The 23,687-nt window shown below is 39.4% G+C and overlaps 1 protein-coding gene across 1 annotated transcript in view; it reads left to right on the forward strand.

Annotated features, from left to right (window-relative positions):
* Positions 1-23,687, forward strand: part of LOC126174901 (tudor domain-containing protein 3) — a 162,231-nt gene that overhangs the window by 40,492 nt on the left and 98,052 nt on the right. The window contains exons 3-7 of the mRNA XM_049921324.1: positions 4,596-4,661; positions 5,679-5,839; positions 10,471-10,615; positions 10,713-10,823; positions 15,274-15,399. Of these exons, the coding sequence (XP_049777281.1) occupies positions 4,596-4,661; positions 5,679-5,839; positions 10,471-10,615; positions 10,713-10,823; positions 15,274-15,399 (609 nt within the window). The remainder of the gene's footprint in view (positions 1-4,595; positions 4,662-5,678; positions 5,840-10,470; positions 10,616-10,712; positions 10,824-15,273; positions 15,400-23,687) is intronic.

Below are 23,687 nucleotides of genomic sequence, written 5' to 3' on the forward strand. Positions count from 1 at the left end.
CGATATGAAAAATGTTCCAGCTCTTGTTGTACAGTGCTATTAATGTCTTCCACAAAACCTTCAAATCAGTTTAAATCTTTTAAATCTTCTTCCCCTTCCTTTTTTACAGTTTCTCTTTCCTCATCTTTCTCTGTTTTCGTTTCCTTTCCTCTGATTTCTCTTTCCTCTGATTGGCTGTAAACTGTAGTCAAAAATCACTGTTCAGGTACTACACTCTACTAAATATGTATTGTTCTTCACTCTGCTAAATATGTATCTTTTATCTGACAGTTACTCAGTTTTGCATTTTGATGTCTTAACTACTCATGCACGTGCAGTCAAGCTTTGCAGATTATTTGTTTACCTTGGTCCTTGTACTTATTGTGAGCCCTCATATTATTATCCAGGTTTTCTCCAAATAATCACACCAACTTATCAGTCTATCTAAAACTACATGATATGACATCCTCTCCTCTCTTCAGTCTTCTTATCTCAATTGTAAAAACTGTAAAACATAAACTCAAGGCATGTAATACACTACCAGCAAAAAAATTAGTACACCTGAAAAGATGAATTTGATGTAGATCTAATGATGGCATATGCCATCTGGAGGATACTAGATGTACTGATAACCGTCTCAGCACCATCTGCCAACAGATAGCGTAGTGGCGTAGCTACTAGATCGCCAGCTTCCCTGAAATAGGGAATGCTCACAGCCGGCTCAGTGTGTACAAATGTGTGGAGCAAGAAGGCAACCATGCCACGGAGACGCATTCATGATTCCTCTAGCCAACTGAGAAGTTAGAAATTGTGGCCTTCCCAAGTGGTGGGATGGTCCTTTTGGAGAACTGCCATACAAGTTGGATGTGCTGCATCAGTTGTGCAGTGGTGCTGGTATCAGTGGGCAAGTGAATAGTCTCACACCTGTAGACAAGGTTCTGGACGTCAATGCAGCACAGACGCCTGCCAGGATTGTCATTTTGCAAGGGCCATGTGTGCCCAGATGTGTCAACATGAACTGTTGCAAACTAGTTATTAGTAGTGGGACTGTGGGCACACAGACCCGTAGCCCATTTTCCACTCACACCTCAGCATGGACATGCACAGCGCAACTGGTATAGTCAGATCACTTGAAGATGGAATGGTGAACTGCGGTCTTCAGCAGTGAAAGAAGATTCTGCCTGCACCCAAGTGATGGTTGTTTGCACGTGCAGTGTAGACCTGGTGAGTACTGACTCATAGAGTGCATTTGTCCAAGACACCCTGGGTCCACCCCATGCCCTATAGTCTGAGGTGCTATAAGTTACAACACTTGTTCACCTTAGATTTGTTTGAGGGGAATGCTAACCAGTGTTGGTATGTATGGAATGTTATTAGGCCCTTTCTTTTGCCATTCTTACAACAGGAATGTTATGTGTTGTTCCAACAGAATAATGCTCTCTCACACACTGCCCGTGAAACTCAAATTGCTCTTCATGATGTGCCACAACTACCTTGGCCAGCACAAGCTCCAGACTTGTCTCCAATCTAGCACATGTAGCATATGGTGTGACGAGAAGTGATGCATGTGACTCATCAAGCGACGACTCTTACAAAACGATGTGAATAGGTCGAGCAAGTGTGGAATAACATATCCCAGGACATTATTCACCAGTTGTGCAATCAATGGATGCCAGAGTTAGCAACTGCATTGCCGCCTGTGGATACTGCACCACGTATTAATGTGGATGTTTCAGCATGGATGTAATCATTTTGTGTGCTCTATATGCACTGTTGCAACAATACATCTTTTGGGAACTGGAAACCTCTAAAAGGGTGTGCTAATTTTTTTTCTGGCACTGTGTTAATTGGATACATAAGAAAATCTACTCACCATGCAGCGGCAGGAGAAAACATGTATAAAAGTTATGGAAATGTGCAAGCTTTAAGAACAAGTTTGTTTTCTCATGCTGCCATGGCGAGTAGATCTCTTTACCTACCCAGCGATATTTTATTTTCAAAACTTGATTATTTTTGTTGATGTACAAACTTAGAGCAGTATAATCTATTGTGTACATTTCTTATCCTATTACATATGCCTTCAGTCCATACCTAAACTATTAATAGAAAGCAAGCTGAGTAGAAATCTGTACATCTACCAATACTAGTAACAAACACTAGATATTCGGAGATTGCAAATCCTGTTCCCCAGGTGCCAAATCGTGTTGCTATTATTTCATCCCCGATTTTCCATTTCGTGTTGGGATGACTCATTTTAAAAGACAAGAGTCTGATTTGCTGCCCTATTGTTGTTCATTCGAAACTTTTTCTCTGCCACTAGTTACTCATCGTCAACAGAATGTTAAGCTCTGCCCTCCCTCCTTCCATCCCTCCTTTCCTTTCTTCTTTGCTGCTATATGAATTTGTCAATGACAACAATTAACAGTGTAAAATTACACATATCTAACTCTACTGCTGCAACTCTTCCTTCCACCAACCCTTCTTTCACAGTCTCAACAATGACCTATGTCATAATGTGTGCCCAACTGTTCTTTCTCTTCAGTCATTATGTTCTTAACTAGGCATTTATTGTTTTTACTTTTGTAATCTTCTCAAGTCCGCCCTCGTGGTCTCGCGGTAGCGTTCTCGCTTCCCGAGCACGGGGTCCCGGGTTCGATTCCCGGCGGGGTCAGGGATTTTTCCTGCCTCGAGATGACTGGGTGTTGTTGTGTCGTCTTTATCATTATCATTCATCCCCATTACGGTCGGAGGAAGGCAACGGCAAACCACCTCCATTAGGACCTTGCCTAGTAAGGTGGTGCGGATCTCCCGCATCGTTCCCCTACGCTCTGTAAAGAAGCATGGGACTTCATTTCCATTTTTTTTTTTCCAATCTTTTCATTGTAGGATGTCTTCATTCCTTACTTGGTAAGTTAATCTGATCTCCAACTGTATCCTGTAGCAACACATTTCAAAGATTTATAATTCTTTGTCTTTCCGATTGTTCTTGTTTTACATCTGTACAGAACTGTGTTTCAAACACAGGTTCTTGTGGATTTTTTTCCCCTGATAGGTGACTTTCAGAAGCATAATTGTAACAGTATTACCCCTGACACTTATGTTAACATATAACAAGGAAGGAATGGGTAAAGAAACTAAAATATTGAGTTAACTCAATGAGATTACATTAGTATTATCTGCTCCAGTTAAGTATTTAGGATAAGATAACAAAATAGAAGGAAGGAATATTGGGGTTTTAATGTCATGTTGACAACAACAGCATTAGAGAACGTACACAAGCTCGGATTGGGGAAGGAAGTCAGCTGTGACATTTCATAGGAACCATCCCTTCATTAACATTAACTATTAGGGAAATTGTGGGAAACCTAAATATTGATTGCCAAACCTAAATGTGGATTGCCAGACCATGATTTGAAACATCGTCCGCCAGAAGATAAGTCCAGATTATTACCACTGCACTACCTCATTTTGTGAATCTGAACATAATGGCCAACCTGAAAAACTAAATTATTTTATTGTATGTTTCAGTCTCACAATGCACAAATAGTATCATAACTGATTTGGAGTAATAGAAAGTTGTCATCATGTAATCTGTTTCAAAAGAAAGAAAAGTGTGGTAGTAAAGTACTAGGAAACAAAAATACAAAATAAGATTACAAACACTTCAATACATGACATAGTAACATGTTAAAGTACAACTGAATAGGCCAGGAGACTCACGGTGTAAACATATCTGCAATCTTATTGTTGAAACTGAAGGCTTCAGTTGACTACATCACAATAAACTGTGTTAACTTTCAAATAACAAATCTAAGGAAAAATGTTCACACTATGAAATCGATTGAGAGATACGCCAGCCACAAAGTGAAAACTAGTAAAAAAATTATCTAACTATTCGTGTAGGTAAGTTAGACCCACATTAAAAGCAAGCTAAATGACACCTGTCTACAGACAGGTACCACTAAAGGCAAAATTACCTTCAGTGGCTGCAGCTGCACATTAAAAGGAACTGTTAAAACAAGTTGTTGTTATACAAGTGCAAGCTGCCAAATAAAGGGACTCCCAACAAAGCACAAGGTGCAAAAATAAAAAAATAAAAAAAAATGTAAAACTCTCATAACAGATGCAGAAATACTCCAAAAAATAATTTATTATGATTATGAGTTTGTTTAATTTATAATAGTTTTTAATTCTACAGGAACTTGTGCTTAGAGTGATTACAGAAAAAAGATGGTAACCTTATGTTTAGTATAGTCCAATACTGTTTAATTGATGCTTCTAAGTATGTACATGTAGGCCGTTCTCCACCTCATTCAGGATACCTGCAATTTTAATGGAAAATATCAGTTTTGTTGAATGTATAAATGACATGTCCCGCATAAAGTGCTACAAAATAGCAGCCAGTTAATTTTTGCTCACATATCTGAATAACAAATGGTATGTCAATGTCTTTTATACTATTATATGCTTCAGTTACCTAGTGGCCCTATATTGTTTGTTCATAGACAGTAATGTAGAGGTCGCAAGAAAATGATAGATTGTATTTACTGCATATCTCCTCATATTGTGTGTCACTGCATTAAATAGGTTAATATTCTGATTGCAAACTTTTCCAGATTGACTTGAGAGAAATCAGCACATCGGGCTTCCCAGAAGATTTAAACAAAACAAAATATGAAACTGTAAGTATTGAGAGGCATTGCATGAATCATGAAAAATGTCAACAAAGGAAATAAGTTCTTCATGACTTCAAGAATATATTTGTAACTTTTGTTTCTATTTCCGTCTAGGTTATTCTTTTAATTTGCGAATTAATTGCATGGGCTTTTCTTTCACTACTCCTATCACCATTTTTCCTTACTCTGTCTATTTTAGTAAGTACTATCCTGCTTCTGTGAATATTCATCCCACAAATATGTATCCTTTCACCTGTCTTTTCTTTATTACCTGCATTATGGTGATCATAGAAAACTACGATTATAATGGTATGGGCATGTCAAAAGTTTGGGAGTTGACAAGATCTCATGAAATGACAGTAGGAGGCAACAGGCCACAGAAAGTCATACGGATCATTGAAGTGAATGAGCATGAGTAGGTGAAGAAGAGAGGAGAAGATGGGGGCAGAGTGGAGAGAGAAACTTGGTGGGAGGTTCTCAGGTTTTTCATTAAATTTCACAGTTGATTGTATTTTAATGAAACAGCTTTTTATTACAGTCAAATGCCATCTATTGCACAATCAAGTGGGTTTATTTGGATGACTGATTACTGTTAATTGTAATTAAAGGTAAATAATGTCTCAGTCTTAGGCTTGAATTGAACACCACAGTGCTTTACTAGACATAGTTTTATTGGAAATGATATCCCTTTTCTTCCATCTGGCAATTGAACAGCCATGTAGGAAAGACTGTACAATTTCATTTTGACCTTGACCCACAGAGCAACTTGGCATTGTTGCATACCAAGTTACTTTCAGAGGTGAAAGAAGCAATAAGCGATGGAAAACATTCGAGGACTGACGGGATTGAACCTCATATCTTTCATATGTGTAATTTGACACATAGTCGTGTTAATTCTGAGTATCGACCAAGAAAACAGTGGTTTGTCTAGAAGTTTTTATTGGTTAATTGTCAGTTAACCATTTTCATATTTCTCAATTTTCTTTTTTGTCAGATTATCAAAGTACCTTCCTTACATTTCAGATACCTGGAAGTTTTGTTGTTCAGATACAGAAGATACGGAATATATCAGCCCCAAAAGCAAATGAAGATTCTAAAGCGGCTCCTCGAATGCTTAAATTATCTCTTACAGATGGCCAAATTAGCTGTCAAGCAGTTGAAGTTGAATACATGCCTCGAATCAGGTAACTCATTTATGTTGTGACTGCATTATAACATCAAATTGTGTACATTGTCAATTGCTAGGACTGATGTGTTAAGTCTTTCTGTGGTATTATTCTTCATCCTCTGTATTCACTGCCCTCCAATAATCACTTTTTCTGAAAATAATGGAGTTCTTTAGATGAATTTACACTGATGCAGAAGATTTTGAAAGACCTTAAGTTTAATTCTAAGGTATCAGAATTTGAAAACACGGACTTTGTCAAAAAGGAACACTACCAATAAAACCAAACCCCGTTTCTTTAAGGAACTGAATTCCCATGTATAAAATGTCATATCTCTCGAATTGTATGTTGTACAACAGCATAATTTTGCAGTTGCATTCAGTGAAGTACGTGGATACTGTGCACAACATTTCTTGCAACTGGAGCTAATAGTAAAGTAGTAATAAAAAATTAAAACATCATGCCTGATGCTGCAGCCTCACTGCATGAAGAGCACAAAAGGTGGTAGGCGGCAAACTTTTTTCCTTTCATCATTTTGTGGGTGGTGCACACAACAAAAAGTTTTCATGAAGACTTGAAATTATGTGTAAAGTCTGCAAGAAACTGCCAAGTGCTATCTTTCTCAAATACTGGACCAATATAGTCTGGATAATTAGCTCATTATAAGTTACACTGCCTCAAAATATAAGCACACTTTCTAACCATAATATTGACTTATTGTGTTAAACCTTTAATATAAAATTATAGCTCTTAATGAGCAGATTATGAAAGCATTTTAAATTCAGTCTTGAAAATGAAATTTTTGTTGCCCCTGAAAGCCGTTACAACTACAAACTGTGCACCATGAACCCTTAACTAGGCTAAACATTTAGCAACAAAGATTTGATGACTGGTATATGAGGAAAAAGAGGCAGTGACTTAATTTTTTGATGTATTAAATTTTAAACAGAACAATTAACAAAATATCATGATGGTATAATCAACTAATTTTACTGAACTATCATCTAATGAACTTGAGTGGTAGTTAGCCTTAGAAGTTCTACAGTATGTGTTCTACTGTCTTGTTTCTGAATATTTTTAAACTACTCTTTATGTTTCAGAAAGTTAAAATAAAAGATAACAGTGGAACAGTCTCATTGTTTTAGACAAATTATTATATTTACTTATTTCTAATTAAACTGCTATTGGCCGGCCGTGGTGGCCGAGCGGTTCTAGGCGCTACAGTCTGGAACCGAGCGACCGCTACGGTCGCAGGTTCGAATCCTGCCTCGGACATGAATGTGTGTGATGTCCTTAGGTTAGTTAGGTTTAATTAGTTCTAAGTTCTAGGCGACTGATGACCTCAGAAATTAAGTCGCATAGTGCTCAGAGCCATTTGAACCATTTGAGCCAAACTGCTATTGACACACTACACAGCACAAATATCAGTTCCTGGTCTCAGAAGAACTTGTATTCACTGTGTTACATTCTTCTTCTCATTTTTCTGTCATCTATTTTGATGCTAATAACATTGCTATTCTATTTAGCTATTATTTTACTTCCTGTCATTGTTTTCTGTTGTTGTAAGCAGTATCATCATACTCTGTACCCACTGCTTTTGATTTTGAATCACATCCTATCAGTTGGGAAGAGAGAGCTTCAAATTGGCTTTCATTCTTTCTGATTAAGGTTTTCAATTATTTGCGCAAATCATTCACCTAGAGCAGGGTTGGACAATTGATTTGTATTGGGGAGGCCATTTTGTGGAAGTGGAGGTTAATGGAGGGCTGTACTTTTTAAAACGGTTGTGCTCATTAGTTAACCTTGTATTTCGGAGAAGGTATAAATTGTAGCATAAAAATGAATAAATACAAATAAAATAGTTGTTGCTTTATTCAGTTTATCTATTTCGCTCATTTCACATAATTTACATCTGCAAGCACATTTAATTTGAGAACCAGGTTAATAAAGACACAAACGTATCCTGTCATACTTTTCTACACTTAAATGCCCTCTATATTTAAAAAAAAAAATTTCCAGCATTTTTTCCAGCAAATTTTTTCTTACGTGGATATTTTTAAGCTGACAACTAAGGTTACAACAACAAAAATTAATTTCAGTGTGATTTGACTGCATTCAATAAGATCAAGTTGCAGCTACTCACATGTTGTGTCAGTATCAGCATTGATAGGATAAGATTGCAGATTGAGTTGAGGCTCAGTTTTCTTAAAGTCTTAAAATCTTCCTGTGAACCCGTCCTCCAAACTCTGCAGATGGTCACTAATCTTGGCAGAAACACTTTCGGGCACTTTATTTTCTTACTAAAAGGAAAAACGAAAATTGCCTTCAACTGCTTGCATTGCAAATAGACCTAGTTTTGCTTTGAATGATTTTACATGCTCCCACATTTCATGTCCAAATAACCCCTTCACTGCAATGTCATATTCTATTCTTAAATTTTTCATATATATCAGCTGCAAACATCATCTCATATCTCCACTCCCAACATCGTGTTTTTGTAGCAAAACCATGAGATATTTCTTTTGTGTCCAGAAATAAGAGGATTTTATTCTACAATGCCCAGACTCCTTTTAACACTTTGCCCAGGCTCAACCACCTCACATGTTGCGGTAAATTATATTTATGTACTCAGACCTCTCATTCTCAAGAAGAGGTCTGAATTATCAATGCTGGACTGCCCTTGATCCAATCCTGTTCACAACACCAACAACAGGATTGATCACACGCTTTAACTCTAGTGCAGCTTTACTAAGGCTCTCCTGAAACAACTAAGGCTCTCCTGAAACAAAATGCAATGAAAAGACGAGATGTCACATTGTCTTGTGCTTATAATTTGTTTTTTAAAAGCTTTACCAAACCAACACGTTTCCCACTGAACTCTCTGGCCCCATCTGTTGTAATACTTACCATTTTCTTCCAGGGCAAGTCACTTTTATCCGCACAGTTCACAGCAAACTCAAGCAAGTCCTGACCAGTGGTTCCAGCTTTAATTCTAGGGCAAGTAATTCCCCTATGCTGATAAATTTTCATTAATTCCACAGATAAATATAAGTAATTTTGCAATGTCTTCATTATTTGTGCTCTCGATCATTGCCAAGGAAAAACAAACAAAATCCTCACTCACAGTCCTCAGCTATTCTGTGAGTTCACCGCTAATTAAGTCAATGCACTGCACTGTAGTCCTTCTTGACAGTCAAATGGTTTCAAATTTCCTTCTAACATCAGTACACAATATGCTTGCACACTCTACCATACATTGCGTCATAAACCCACCATCGAAAAAAAGGCATGTTGCGTTTATTACGGTTATAGGATATCTTGAAACTTGCTTCTGTAGCACTATTTTGAAGTGTTGTTTGCTTTGTAAATAATGTTTGTTGCTTCCAGAATGAGATTTTCACTCTGCAGCGGAGTGAAAATCTCATTCTGGAAACATCCCCCAGGCTGTGGCTAAGCCATGTCTCCGCTATATCCTTTCTTTCAGGAGTGCTAGTTCTGCAAGTTTCGCAGGAGAGCTTCTGTAAAGTTTGGAAGGTAGGAGACGGGATACTGGCAAAAGTAAAGCTGTGAGTACCGGGCGTGAGTCGTGCTTCGGTAGCTCAGATGGTAGAGCACTTGCCCACGAAAGGCAAAGGTTCCGAGTTCGAGTCTCGGTCGGGCACACAGTTTTAATCTGCCAGGAAGTTTCAATGTTTGTTGCTTCTTCAACCTTTTCACATACTCCACATCTTTCAGTTTGCATTCTTCCTTGGAAAGTTTGCAGCCAAATTGGGTGTTTTGTTTTATAACGCTGTTTCAGATTGTACTCCTTGAACATGGTTATTGTTTCATTATACAATAAACACACTTCTTTATTCCCTGTATCAGCAAAGAAATATGTGTTTGTCTGTTCTTCATCACACACACGACATTCATCACTAATTTAAATTTTTTCAGAGGCTCCACGGTTCCACTAAAATTGGAAATTTATGTATTTACTGTTGCACAGCCAATTTACTGTTCCACAACCAGAATGGAAATGAAACAGATAAACTGGAAAAGCATTCTGCATCATACTCTTCGCGCAACCAGGTCAACATGTGGTGAGGTGGCTAATAGGGAGCTCTCACATCAGCCACCACACCAAGTGTCAACTTGGTTTGCAAGAATTGTATGTATACTATACATGGGTATTGATATGGCCATCCTAATGGAAATCTTCGATCACGCACTGGAAGGAAATTTTGGTTCAAGGCAGATTTTTCTGACTGTCTTGGCAGCCACTGTTTCCTCACACCGAACAATGCTGATTTCCTTTTAATCCTTTTCCAATCTAAGTTAATGTCCCTTAATGATCTAAATACCACTCAGCCATTAAACTCTTACATGCCTTCCTTCCTGTCTACTGATACTTGTGCAGTTGTAACAGACTTTACAGCTGTTTCTTGTCAATTGTCTTCATATTCATTATGTCGAAATTGTATGTTTTTTTTCCAACCGGGCCTTGGTCTGTACAGCTATAGCCATACAAGTAAATGTTTCCATGTCACTGGAAGTGTCAGAAATTTAAAATTTTGTGTGATCCCTTTTAATAGCTTACAATTGTTTAGTTTTTTTTATTAAATGTGTGCATGCACTAATTCTGAGTGTATGAATATTTCATTTTATAGCTTGGATACACCACCAGGAACAAAGCTGTTTTTCAAGGGTGACCAGCTCCCTATGTCACATGGTTATCTCCTGCTTAGACCTTCCCTTATTGAAGTTCTTGGTGGAAAAGTTCCACACCTTGTTGAAAAATGGGAACTGAATCGGGTATAATTTATGTTGTTCTCATCAGATTACGAAATATATTGCATAAAATTATCACACTGAATAACATGTGATAATGTGGTACAATTTTCATTTTCAGACCTTAGCAAAACATACCAGAGGCAGAGTTGGGGAAGAAGGTGGACCACCACCATGGATTCCATTTGGTCAAAAAATACTGAAGCCTAACCATCAGGATCGAAATTTTAAGGTAGTTTTTTACTGATAGTCTGTGAAAATTAGTAGGCATCACTCTGAATGGACAGTGGAATTTTTTTTAGATATTTGATTCTTGTGAAATTAATTTTGATTACTTTTTAAGACTTGTGGTGTAAAGTAATTTTGAATATGTAGACAAATGAATGACAGTATTATGAAAAGAATAGATTGCTTCTCACCACATAGTGGAGATGCTGAGTCACGGATAGGCACAGCAAAAATATTACTAAACAAGTAAGCTTTCGGCCAAAGGGCCTTCCTCTGTGAATTAGATAATATACACAGACACATTCACACAAAGGCAGCTCTCATGCACAGACCATTGTCTCACTGCTGAGGCCAGACTGTGAGCTACAGCACATGATGGGAGAAGCAATCTGGTTGTGGGAGTAAGGACGAGGTTGGGGCAGGAGGGGAAATGATAGCAGGGTAAGGTGGGGATCGGTAAAGTGCTACTTGTGGGAGCATCCAAGAAAGAGGTGGGGGAGGGTAGGGCAGCTAGGTGCAGTTGTGAGCTTAGCCGGGGAGGGGGGGGGGGGCGAGCAGGGAAGGAGAGAAGGTCAAAGCCTGTGGGTGCGTTGGTGGAATGTGAAGGCTGTGTAGTGCTGGAGTAGGAACTCAGAAAGGGATAGGCAGGTGGAGGACAGTGACTAATAAAGGTTGAGGCCAGGGGTGTTATGGGAACATAGGATATATTGCAGAGTGAGTTTCCATGTGCGCAATTCAGAAAAGCTGGTGTTAGTAGGAAAGATAAAGATGGCACAATTTGAGGAAACAGTCATTGAAATGAAGGACATTGTGTTGGGCAGTGTGCTCAGCAACTGGGTGGTCCAGCTGTTTCTTGGCCACAGTTTGTTGGTGGCCATTCATGCAGATAGGCAGCTTGTTGGTTGTAATGGACACGTGGAATGCAGCACAATTATTGCAGCTTTGCATGACTGATTTCACAGGTAGCTCTGCCTTCGATGGGATAGGTGATACTTGTGACTGGACAGGATTAGGTCATAGTGGGAGGATGTACAGAACAGGTCTTACATCTAGATCTTTTACAGGGACATGAGCCTTGAAGCTAGAGGTTGGTAGCAGGGGTTGAGTAGAGTGGTTTGGTAGCATGGGTTGAGTAGAGATGGACAAGGATATTGTGTGGGTTCGGTGGGAGGGGTGGGAAGGATACCGGGTAGTACATTGCTCATTTCAGGGCACAATGAAAGGTAGTTGAAACCCTGGCTGAGTCGTGGGTGGTCCTGAGTCACAAGTGAAATGCTTCTCTGTGACCGGATGGTAGGATTTGGTGAGGTGGTGGGTGACTGGAGAGGTAAGGTATGAGAGATCTGTTTCTGTACAAATTGCCGGGATGGGGCCCCTCCACACCCACACCAATGTGGTGACCAAACCAAAAGTTCTACTATCACCTCCGTATAACATGTTAGTTTTTGAATCAGGAATCACAGGATGTGGGCTGTGATGTAATCCATGCGTCTGGGTAAGATTACTCATTTAAGTTTCTGTACAAAGTTGGGAGGGTAATTACAGACTGTGAAGGCCTCAGTAATACCCTTGGTATACTTCAACAGGGAAAGCTCATCATTACATATGTTATAGCCACAGGTGGATAGGCTGTATGGAAGGGACTTCTTGGTATAGAATGGATGGCAGCTGTGGAGCCATTGCTGCTGGTTTGTAGGTTTGACATGGATGGAGATGTTGATGTAGCCATCTTTGAGGTGAAGGTCAACATCAAGGAAGTTGGCTTGTTGGGTTGAGTGGGACCAAGTGAAGCGCATGGGGGATAAGGTGTTAAGGTCCTGGAGGAGTATGGAGAGGGTGTCCTCACCCTCGATCCAGATCACAAAGATGTCATTAATGAATCTGAACCAATTGAGGGGTTTGGGATTCTCGGTGGTTAGGAACAGTTCCTCTAGATGGTCCATGAATGGCATAGAATGCTGCATTGTGTGTGTCTATTGCGGTATCCCGGATTTGTTTGCAGGTGATCCCTTCAAAGGAGAGGATGTAGTGAGTCGTGGTTACCGGGAAGGAGATTGTTGGTTTGGAATCCATTGGATGTTGACAAAGGTAGTGTTCAATAGCAGCAAGGCCTTGGCCATAGGGATGTTAGTACAAAGGGAAGTGGCATCAGTAATAATGATCAGTGCACCATGTGGTAAAGGAACAGGAGCTGTGGATAGTTGGAGGAAATTGTTGGTTTATCTTTTATATAGCAGGGAAGTTGCAGGTAATAGGCTGGAGTTGTTGATCCATGAGAGGCAGAGATTCTCTCAGTGGAGGCACAGTAACCACCCACAATGGTAGGTTTGTGGGCTTTAGAAAGCATGTAGAAGGTAGGAGTGCATTGAGTGTTAGGTGTGAGGAGAGAGACAGCTCCTGGGAGAGGTCCTGGGATGGAACTAAGGATTTGAGGAGGAACTGGAGATCCTTCTGGAATTCTGGAAATTGGGCTGTCAGAGTCCTTCTGCCAGGTAATCCTTGCGGTTCAAAACCACAGTTGTGGAGCCTTTGTCAGCAGGTAGAATTATAAGATCGAGATTGGTTTTTAGATGGTGGATTACAGTTCTTTCTGCAGATGTAAGATTAGCTTGTGTGTTGAGGGACATGAGAATGATGGTGAGTCAAGGTTCAAGGTTAAGAAATTCTGGGAAGTTAACAGGGGTTGATACGGGGGCAATGGAGATTGATCACGGTTGGACGAGGAGTGAACTGGGGTGGCAAAAAAGTGTTTCCACTGTAGGGACTGGAAGAAGTAGAGAAGGTCTTTAATAGGTACAGCATGGCTGAATTTGGGAGTGGGGCGAAAGGTAAGGCCTTTGGGAAGAACTGCTATTTCTGTGGGACTAAGGATTTTGGAAGAGAAGTTCATGACTGTGTTTCAGATCTGTTTAGGTTCTAGATTCCTTATGGTGGTGGTGGAAGAGAGTTTTTGAGGGTGGGGTAAATGTAGTAGGTCTGCAAGGCATAGTTCATCGCTATGAGGGGATGTGGGGGAGGTTTGGAGGCTGTTGTAGAGGTGGTGAATAGTGGAAGTAAGAGGTGAACAGGTTGGGGAATTTTGTGAGGCAGCATAGTGCGTGTTGCTGTAGTTCCTAGAGGGCAAGAGTTTGTGTGTGAGATGGGATACATGAATTCCGGATTGCACCGCAGGATAATTTTACAGGTGGAAAGGAGGTATTGGAAGGGGTTTGGGCCTGATTCACTTGGTTTTGCAGGAATACGTTGGTGAGGGTTAAGTATTGGTGAAATCTGAACAGATGGCCATTGTGGAATGAGCGTTTGCAGCCAGAGACAGGTAATTTTATGGAATTCCATAAGCCAGGCAACAGCACAGGAACAGTATGTGGGACTGAGTTCTGGCTTGGGATAAAGAAACTGTTCTGTGTTGGAGAAGATAAAAGTAGCAAGGGTCCATGGTGGAGGATAAAAATGCATAAATAATTAGGAATACATGCGAAAAACTTCACAGAAATACATCAAAATATGAGGAAAAAATCACAAAAAGGTCTGAATGCATGAAGTATGGGGAAACAAGATTAAACTTGAGGGAAACAAGATGAAACCTGAGGATGAAAACAAGCTAAAATTGACTTGAAAACACAATGAGATCAAAGATAAAAATAATAAATGTGGGTTGCAGGTTGATGGGCAGGTATGTATGAAGAAGGGGAGCAGCATATATGACCAGATTAGGTGAGGTTTGTTAGTATGTACATCTAGTAGCCCAGAACCTCTCCTGTGCTGCCATAGTCTCCTTATGTCTGCTGTGTGGTACCACATACCATGGTGGTTTGATGTTCAGGTGTTGGTTGGGTGAGTAGACACAAAGAAGAGTGAGCGATAGAAGAGTTAAACTGCAAACTGAGGTAGGAAAACAAAGGGTGTAGGCAGATACGTGGTGAACTGGGAAGGGAAAATTAGAGAATAAGAGCTTAAAAAAGCAAGTGTAATTGCACTGTCAACGAATAGAATACCAGGGAGCTAATGAAAATGAATGATCCCCGAAACACATGATCTGTTAAATGTCCATGTGGTCACTTCCATGTGTTGCAATAGTTGTGATTAGTGGCATATTTGCTTCTCATGTCTCATAAGACCAACTTTCTGGTCTATAGTGATACTGAGAGATATGCATATTTCATGATTTGTCAGTCTGTTGGAAATTTGTACCTGTACACTATTTAAATTGTAAATTTTCGATAACATTTATTATATTCACAATTTTCATCACGTTATTGGAGCATTTATTAATCTTCTTGAATGACATACCCAACTCAGCAACAAGCAACAGTTGTGCGTGTAATAAAATACTGATGGTTCAAATTATATTGTCAGCACCACTTACACAACCTTCATTATTGACAAAAATTATTTTCTTTCTTCAACATGTAGCCTTATTATAATTATTTTCTTAATATTGCCTTTCACTTAAGTCCCTAGAAACAGCGAAGGAGAAGGAAAACAGAGAAAACGCAGAATTCGAAGCGCAAAGGAAAGATGCTATCGCTGAAGCAGCTCGTGGTGGTGCCAAGAAGATTTTCGGAGGAGGCAACAAGCCAGTGAGTTGCTTTGGAATTAATAATAATAGTTAAATCACTAAAACTGCCAGGCAGTGTTGAGAAAAATAATTGTTCTGTCATATAAGATAGGTTACTTACTGTCACTAGTTTGGCTAAGTAGTTGCAAGCAATTAAAGCAACGTACACTATAATCAGTCACTATACTTTGTTTTTTACCACAAATCATCGGATTTCAATGCCTTCTTCAGCTGACATTCTTACGTTTTTAGCCCAGTAGTATGGCTCTCACGAATGCAAAGCCTGTAGAATTTCTAAAATCCGGAAAGCAATAACTTTACATTATCACTGAGAACAATCATGCAACGGGAAATCCAGGGTGGGATAACAACAGTCACTGACATAAACTGGTTTAGTAGAACTGTTACATAAATATATAAGCAGTACAATTATATATTATTCTGATAACATTTTTCAACTGACACTACATTTACTTCATCTGCATCAATACTAATGGACTGTGGCGGAGGGTACTTCTGGTACCACTGTCTGATTCCCCTTCCCTTTTCCATTCACGAATCCGTCATGGAAAGAGTCAGTGTCGGTGAACCTTTGTATTGGCTCTTGTTTCTTGAATTTTCTTGGTTTGAGTATTTCGTGAGAGATTTGCGGAAGGAAGTAATATGTTGTCTCTCAAAATTTCAACAGTAAACCCCTCCATGATGCACAGTACCTTTCTTATAGCATCTGCCACTGGAGTTTGTTGAGGATTTATGTAACCCTCTCGCACTGACTAAATGATCCAGTGACAAAAAGTGTTGCTCTTCTTTGGACCACCCTCTCCCCTTCTCTCCCCCTCTCTCCCCTTCTCCCCCCTCTCTCCCCCTCCCTCCCCCTCCCTCCCTCTCTCCTCCTCCCCCTCCCTCACACTCTCTCTCCTTCCCTCCCTCCCTCCTCCCCTCCCTCCCTCTCCTCCTCTCCTTCCCTCCCTTCCCCTCCCTCCCCCTCTCCCTCCCTCCCTCTCCCTCCCTCCCTCTCCCTCCCTCCCTCCCTCTCCCTCCCTCCCTCTCCCTCCCTCCCTCTCCCTCCCTCCCTCTCTCCTCCTCCCTCCCTCCCTCCCTCTATCTCTCTTTCTGTCTCTCCCCCCCTCTATCTCTCTTTCTATCTCTCTCCCCCCATCTCTCTCTCCCCCCTCTCCCTTTCTGTCTCCCCTATCAACCATATCCGCTAAGCATACCAAACTGATGAACAAGACTCGAGAATCAGTTGTAGAAATGTCTTGTAAGCCACTTCTTAAGTGGATTCATTACGTTTCCTTAAGATTCTTCCTTTGAATCTCGGTCTAGCGTCTGCTTTTTCTACTATGTATTTGTTTTATAAGGCTATTCCACTTACAATAACTTTGAACAGAAACTCCTAGATATTTTATGATGGTTACTGGTTCCAGCAGTGTGTCATTAGTACTGTAATTGTACAATAGTGGATGTCTTTTCCTATACATGAGCAATACGTTAAAGACCTTCCGACATATTCTACTACATCATTTACATATGTTGTTAACAGTAACGGTCCTGTCACACTATCTTGGGGCAACCCCATTTACATCTGTCAATTTTGTCATGTTAAGAGTAATACATTGAGTTCTGTCTGCATGGAAGTTTTGGATCAAGTCACAAATCTGGTCCGATACTTGGTAAGCTCGTACTTCTTTCCTTAAATGGCAGTGCAGGACAGTGTCAGATGCGTTTGTGAAGTTGAGGGACACGGCATCAAACTGAGCTTCAATGTCAACAGCTCTGTGAATCTGTTGGAGGAATGGAACAAGCTGAGTTTTGTGAGATTTCTGTTTGCGGAATTGATGTTGAATTTGTGTAGAGGAGATTTTTGCTCTCCAAAAACATCATAATGCATCAATATGAAACATCTTCTACAGTTTTATGGGAGAATAGTGTCAATGATATAGGCCTATAATTATGTACATCTGTCCTACAACCCTTCTTGAATGTGTGAATGAAATGTGCTTTTTTACTAGTTGCTAGGTACCCTTTCTCGCTCCAGCAATGTGTTATAAATTGCTGCTAAGGGGCAGCATGTTTTTTCACATAATCTGTGTAGTCTAACATGAATGTCGTCTGGTCCTGATGCCTTACCACACAAAGCGATTCTAGTTGCTCTTATATCTTGCCATCAGTTACCTCAGTATCTGCCATTTGGAAGTTTGTACAATGATTGAAGAGAGGGAACATTTATTTCAATACCTAAAAGTTAATGTTTTAATGCACCGTATTTAAAGTTACACTTTTCAAAAGCTACTAACAGTGTACTGAAAATACCTTCTCGTGTCCCAACTTGTAATTCAACAGTATCAAAAAAATAATTGCAAGCAACTCCCCCAAAGAAGAGACGTATATATGTTATTGTAAATTGTACTTTTATCACTCATGATATTAAAGTTTGTACCCAATTCTGTAATGAAGTAATCAAGATTTTCTCCTATAAACATTATAATATTTCAGCTTTCATGGCCAGAATGAAGCATATTAACCAACTGATAAACCGTAAAACTTTGGTAGTTCGATTGCTGCAGGAAACTATTTGAATGATAATATCCATTACATATGCATATCTGAACAAGAAAGCAGTTGTGATTATTTTTTCTTGATGTTACTTTCCCCACAACTTTTCACTTTCACTCACACATTTTTCTACACATGGCATTTCTTTGTTATGTATGATTTCTATGCATTTCATGTGCGATTTGCACATTGCCTGATCACCTGTTTTATCATTTAGTATTTTGGCATTATTTGCAGAAACACCAGCTAAAACACATTGATGTGCATATATTCCATTCTTTCCACCTTAAGTTCAAGAACTCCTGAGTGTACTGTGCGTATTACCGAGTTTTTCTCATTTACAGACAACCAAGGTTTATTATTTTGCCAGTTTTCAAAAGTGGTGCACCATCATGATTTCCCACTTTAATTTCAAGCCTACTGTTACTCCCATTCCTACCTTCTCACAGTTTTTTGTCTCCAAAGTCTTGCTCTGTGTCTCTTTGTTAGCACTATCATTACCATTTTGTTTTTTTAAAATCGTCGTCCACTTTAACTCTTTTAGCATCACTGTTAGTATTCTGACTGACAATGTTCGCACATGTTTCTGATAATGCACTGCTCTTAAGGAATGATGATATTTTGCTTTGTTTGAAAGACATGCTTAAAATCCTGTATTCTTTTCGGCCTGCACACACTCAGTTCACTAATAATGCTGCTTACCTAGCAAGCTCACAAGTAATGGATGTTGGAGCTTAGATTAAAGCAAAAATGACAGCATGAGAATGACAATTCAGTATAAAAAGGTTTAAATGGATAACGCTGTTTCCTAAATTAATGAGCAATCGTGTTAAAATAGTTATTGGGCAGTAGTGCTTTCTCTGTATGGCTCAACAAATTTAAATCAAGTGTTAAGTTTTACATATCTAGTTAGTGTGAAATAAATATCCCTCAGGATGGGGTAATCTAAAATCAGAGGATGGGATAGTTTGATATTGGCGGGGGGGGGAGACTCATTTCCAGTTGATGATCCCTTAATGCTCTTAGGTAAAAAAATGTAAAATTCCATGTCCTGGCTGAAGATGGGTGTGGACTAAACTGAGCGTCATCCTCTGCGCCACGGGAATTACTGGATACAGTTTGGAGGGGTATGTGGTCAGCACACTTCTCTCCTGATCATCGTAAGGTTTCCTGACCTTAGAAATGTACTGCAAGGTCAAGTAGCTCCTCTGCTGGCCTCGCGAGGTTGAGTGCATCCTGTTCCAGTTCTCCCACCAAGTTAATAACTTCCTACTTCAACATGAAGACCATAATTTTAAATGTAACTAACAGATATAGATTTTAGCAACTGATTGTAGAGTCCTTGTATTATTCAGAAAGGTCAACATCTAGTCATGGACATACCTTCCACAAGTAAGGTTATGTGTAAAGTTAATAACTATAAATTCTTTGTTGCTGTCAGAGGTAGCATTCCATTTTATTGCTGATTCTGGGAAGTATTTAACAAATAATAAGAAACTACTTTTGAACAAATAATTTTGAGACAAATTTAAGACTGTTATTTTATAATAGATGGAAAGATAACTGATGGTAATGGTAATTTTGAGCAGATTTTACTTAGTATAGCAGTTGTCAACTTGAAGCCTACTTTTACCAACATAGTCCATTACTAATCATCATTTCATTGGAGATGGTATGTCTTTCCCATTCTTCAGTTCAGACAATGAGTTTAACTTGAAATCAGAACCTCAGTGGCTCCATGTTGCTTCAGAGTATATTTAACTGTTATAACATGATAGTGATGCAGTGAAATTTTGGTCCCCAAGGCTCTGAATGTATATTAAAATCTTGGACTTACACATTGCTTACTAACTGTATGACTGTCCGTACAAGGTAATTATTTCTTTAACCCATAAATACTTCATTGCCTCAAGCAAGACGGTTAGGTAAAAAAGTCTATACCATTTGAGATTGGTTGGCAGTTGCTCTGTGATTATGTATGAAAATCTTAAAAATGAGGTCTTACAATAAACCTGAGAGTCCTTTAACAAAGGACAAAACAAGCATGTTTATGTACTCATGAGTGATTTCTTGGAAACATCCTGCACATGTCACCTAATCTATGTGAATATATACAGGAATTCAATATTCCGAATACTGCCACAAGTGAGTGTTTTAGAAGTCTTTTTGTTGTGTAATTCCCAGTATTGGGTAGTTGTACTATCTTGCAGATGTTACATTTTTAATTATATAATGCTTTTTCATTAGCTTGTGATGTGCAGGAAGTTTTTGAGATAGTACCATATCTACAAAAGCAAGGCAATAAAAGCAAGAATCTTTGTACAACAAGCAGTAGTAAAAGTTGATTGAATCGATGAAATATGTTAATGACATCAAGCTGTTTTAGACTGTTATTGAAGTTACTGTGTAGAAAAAAAAATTTTTTTTCCCTAATTTTAATGTGGTGCATATCGTTAATGTAATTTCAAAGAGTCTTCAATGACTGTACACTATTGGCATCAGTGTATTCATGTATGTGAAACTACGGGTTATGAAAGAATGAGATAACTGCTGCTACACAATTTTCTCACAGTGTGTCTCATTTTTGTTCCAAAGTTTACAGGCAGTAACAAGTGTTAAAGAAGCCCATCAAAGTCTACCCTTTCTGTTCATAATATGAATAAAACAGTTCTTTTTGTAACTGTGTTGTCTCTTGTCAACCATATATTTATGCAGCATAGAAGCCATTAGTAAAGAAGTATTTTGAGCTGTTCCTTAAAATGCGTACTTTAGACAAACACATTGGCAAGACCACATATATGTCTTCAAGGTTTTTCTTTTTGATCTTTGTAAGAAATGTGTTATTTGAATCCAGTATTGTTTTTCTGTAGATTGGCTTTCACAATGACATACGGTATTGAGATTAGGTTACTAAATTATTATTTGAAAATCATGCAGGAGCAAAATAGTCATGAAATTGAATGTTACTCGTTTGTTTCTGCTTTTGTATGTAATTAGTGCCATTGCACATTACAGCATTTCAAGAGATTTTTTTGTTGATTGACTGGTTGCAAAAGTTCATGAAGATGGCACAAAACTTTCTAGCAGCACTGTATTAAGACACAGAGAAAGTGATGTCTGAATATTAATTGTTTCACTATCCATCTTCCTTTCACTTGGTCCATCTTGGTTTGTGACTCTTAAAATGCTCACGGTTACCACAGTCTCATATTTTCCATGGCTACCATATAGATGCCACATAAAAAGCAGTGACTTACATACACCTATCATTGACGTGGTTTGCTTGGCAACATTGTACTTCATCCCTGCTGGCACCACAGCTTTGCAGCTTTAGTGGTATCAATCAGCAATTTGTGTGTTCACTTTGGAAGTGTTGTTCACTTGCCAACACATCATTTATTTTCATCACGTACTTGTACTGTTCTTCTTTGTGATTATAGTGACTCAAGTTCGATAAGGCCGAAGACAAACAAATGTAGTTATGTGCAAGATGTACAAATGCCTCCACAATGTTAAAGGCAACCTCTGAATGGACAAAACATTGTTGATATCACAGAATGCAATAGAAAATTTGTGTGGTGTTTCTCTTTGCACAATACTGAGAATATGTTCAGAAGCAGAGGGAAAAGAAACTTGTGATATCAAGAAACAAAAGTTCAGTCTCTATGAAAAGTTGTTTGTGGAAGAAGAACTTTTAAGAGATTTGAACAGTTTTGAGGGCATCAGTCATTGTACTGTACTGGAATTTTAGTCGTGACAGAATGATTTCACAGGTGCTCACTATTTGATTAACAGCAGAAATTTGAAGCCTGTGGGATTCGTACTGAAAACTCTTCTGAGAAAATTGTACATCATAATGAAAGAGCTGGCTCTTTCAAAATCATTCTGTGAAAGCCATCAGGTCATGTTCAAAGTGCAAATCATTTATTTTTGTAAATTAAGGGAAAGGCTACCAATAACTTATAGCAGATTGATAAAACAGTATTCACGTTAGCTTTCAAGCACTAGCTCTTTTCCTAGCAATAGTACACACACACACACACACACACACACACACACACACACACACACACACACACACACACTCATTCTGTCCTGTGGCCACAGCAAGTCTGAGGAATTTCCACCATTGTTATCATTTATTTATCCATTCATCCACAGATCATCTTAAAATGATATTGAATTTGTCGTCATAATACAGTGAAAATAAACACAGAATGCACAATTATGCTTTTATGAGGATAGTGCACACACAGACTTTTTGTCAATATTATAAAAAGGATTGATTACTAATCACCATATAGTGGGTATGTCCTGTGCTGGCGCACATGCTGCTTTTGCTTGTGGATAGTGGAGGATCCATATTTTTCTGCATTGTATTGAGATTAAAACTAACATGCAGAGCTAATGATTGTAATCAAAACTGAAATTGTGATGTAAATTGAGAGTTAGGCAGTAATTTTATATTTTGCTTCAGCATACATTATAATTCAAATGAAAGTGCAATTTAAACATGGAAAGCCTCAACAGTGAAGCCATGGTATCAATTTCATTACAGAACTTTCACACATTTTGTTGACATACAACTCTATAACCTTAAGAAAATGATTAAAAAACTGCATTGCTTGTTTCTGGCAGTAAAATTCTCATTGCAGTGAGCTACCAGCTGATTTTGACGTGTGCACCTTGTAATGCATTTTGCATTGCATTCTCATTGGTGTAACATTCCTCACAGATAAGAATATACACAAAGTTATAAACATTTTAATGTGAACACAATTTCAATATTCTATTCAGTTTCAGAGTACAAAGCCAGGCTAAGTCTATGATCAAACCGCAGCACCTCCCCAGAACAGAGTCTAGTTACGACAATAGCAAAATGAGCGAGAGTCCGCTCCACTCCAGGTTTGTGTGAAGTTAGTTGTTGCTCGGTGTCTTGAGGTGACGCTGGTTGTCGGCAGCAGGTGCAGGCCTAGAGGCAATGCTGTATTCTGATGTGTTATCGCACCACTGCCTGATGGCCGGCCCTGCATGGCCTGGCGCCAGCATATGCGAGTTGAATCACAACAGCTCGTGTCTGCGCCTCGCAGTATGTATGGATAACCATGGCAGTGGCACCGGTATAAAATGAGTGGTAACAGGTATCATGGTGGGTTACCACAGGCTTTTGCTTTTTTTTGGAGGGGGGGGGGGGGAGGAGTCGGTGCAACCCTTGACGTCCCTCTCCTGTTTTGATGGCTGCCGTGTGAGGCAACATCCATTGCGTCCTGGGCATCAGATAATGCTGCCTGCAACACTTGACAAGAGTACCCTGTCTGCTGAGCATAGGGCCATAAGTAGCCCTGGCAATGGTGAGTCAGCCTTGGGCAGACATCCTGCAGTGTGATGCTAACCGCCAGAGATACCGACACCAGAATGCGAGCCGTGTGGAAGCTCGGCTTCTTGGAGGGCAGGAGTGGGAACAAGGAGGGATGGCTCCTGCAGTCCACCCAGTAGCTCCACCCACTGAAAGATGTTTGTCCACCACTGGCTGCTGATTATCCTGGAAAAGACAACGATGAAGGAGGAGGGGTGGGCAAGGGGGAGCACAGTGCAGGAGGCCGGACTAAGGGGAGAGAGGTAAGCTGAGAGGTCACCCCACTGCACACCCCAGGCCCTTCCCATCTCATTCCACCTCACCCCCTACCCCCAGTGGCTGAGGTGTAACAACCAAAGAAGCTCCTGTTGGAGAAAAGCAAAAATGACCATCCAGGG

This window comes from Schistocerca cancellata, chromosome 3, assembly GCF_023864275.1.
Source record: "Schistocerca cancellata isolate TAMUIC-IGC-003103 chromosome 3, iqSchCanc2.1, whole genome shotgun sequence".
In the NCBI taxonomy this organism is placed as follows: domain Eukaryota; kingdom Metazoa; phylum Arthropoda; class Insecta; order Orthoptera; family Acrididae; genus Schistocerca; species Schistocerca cancellata.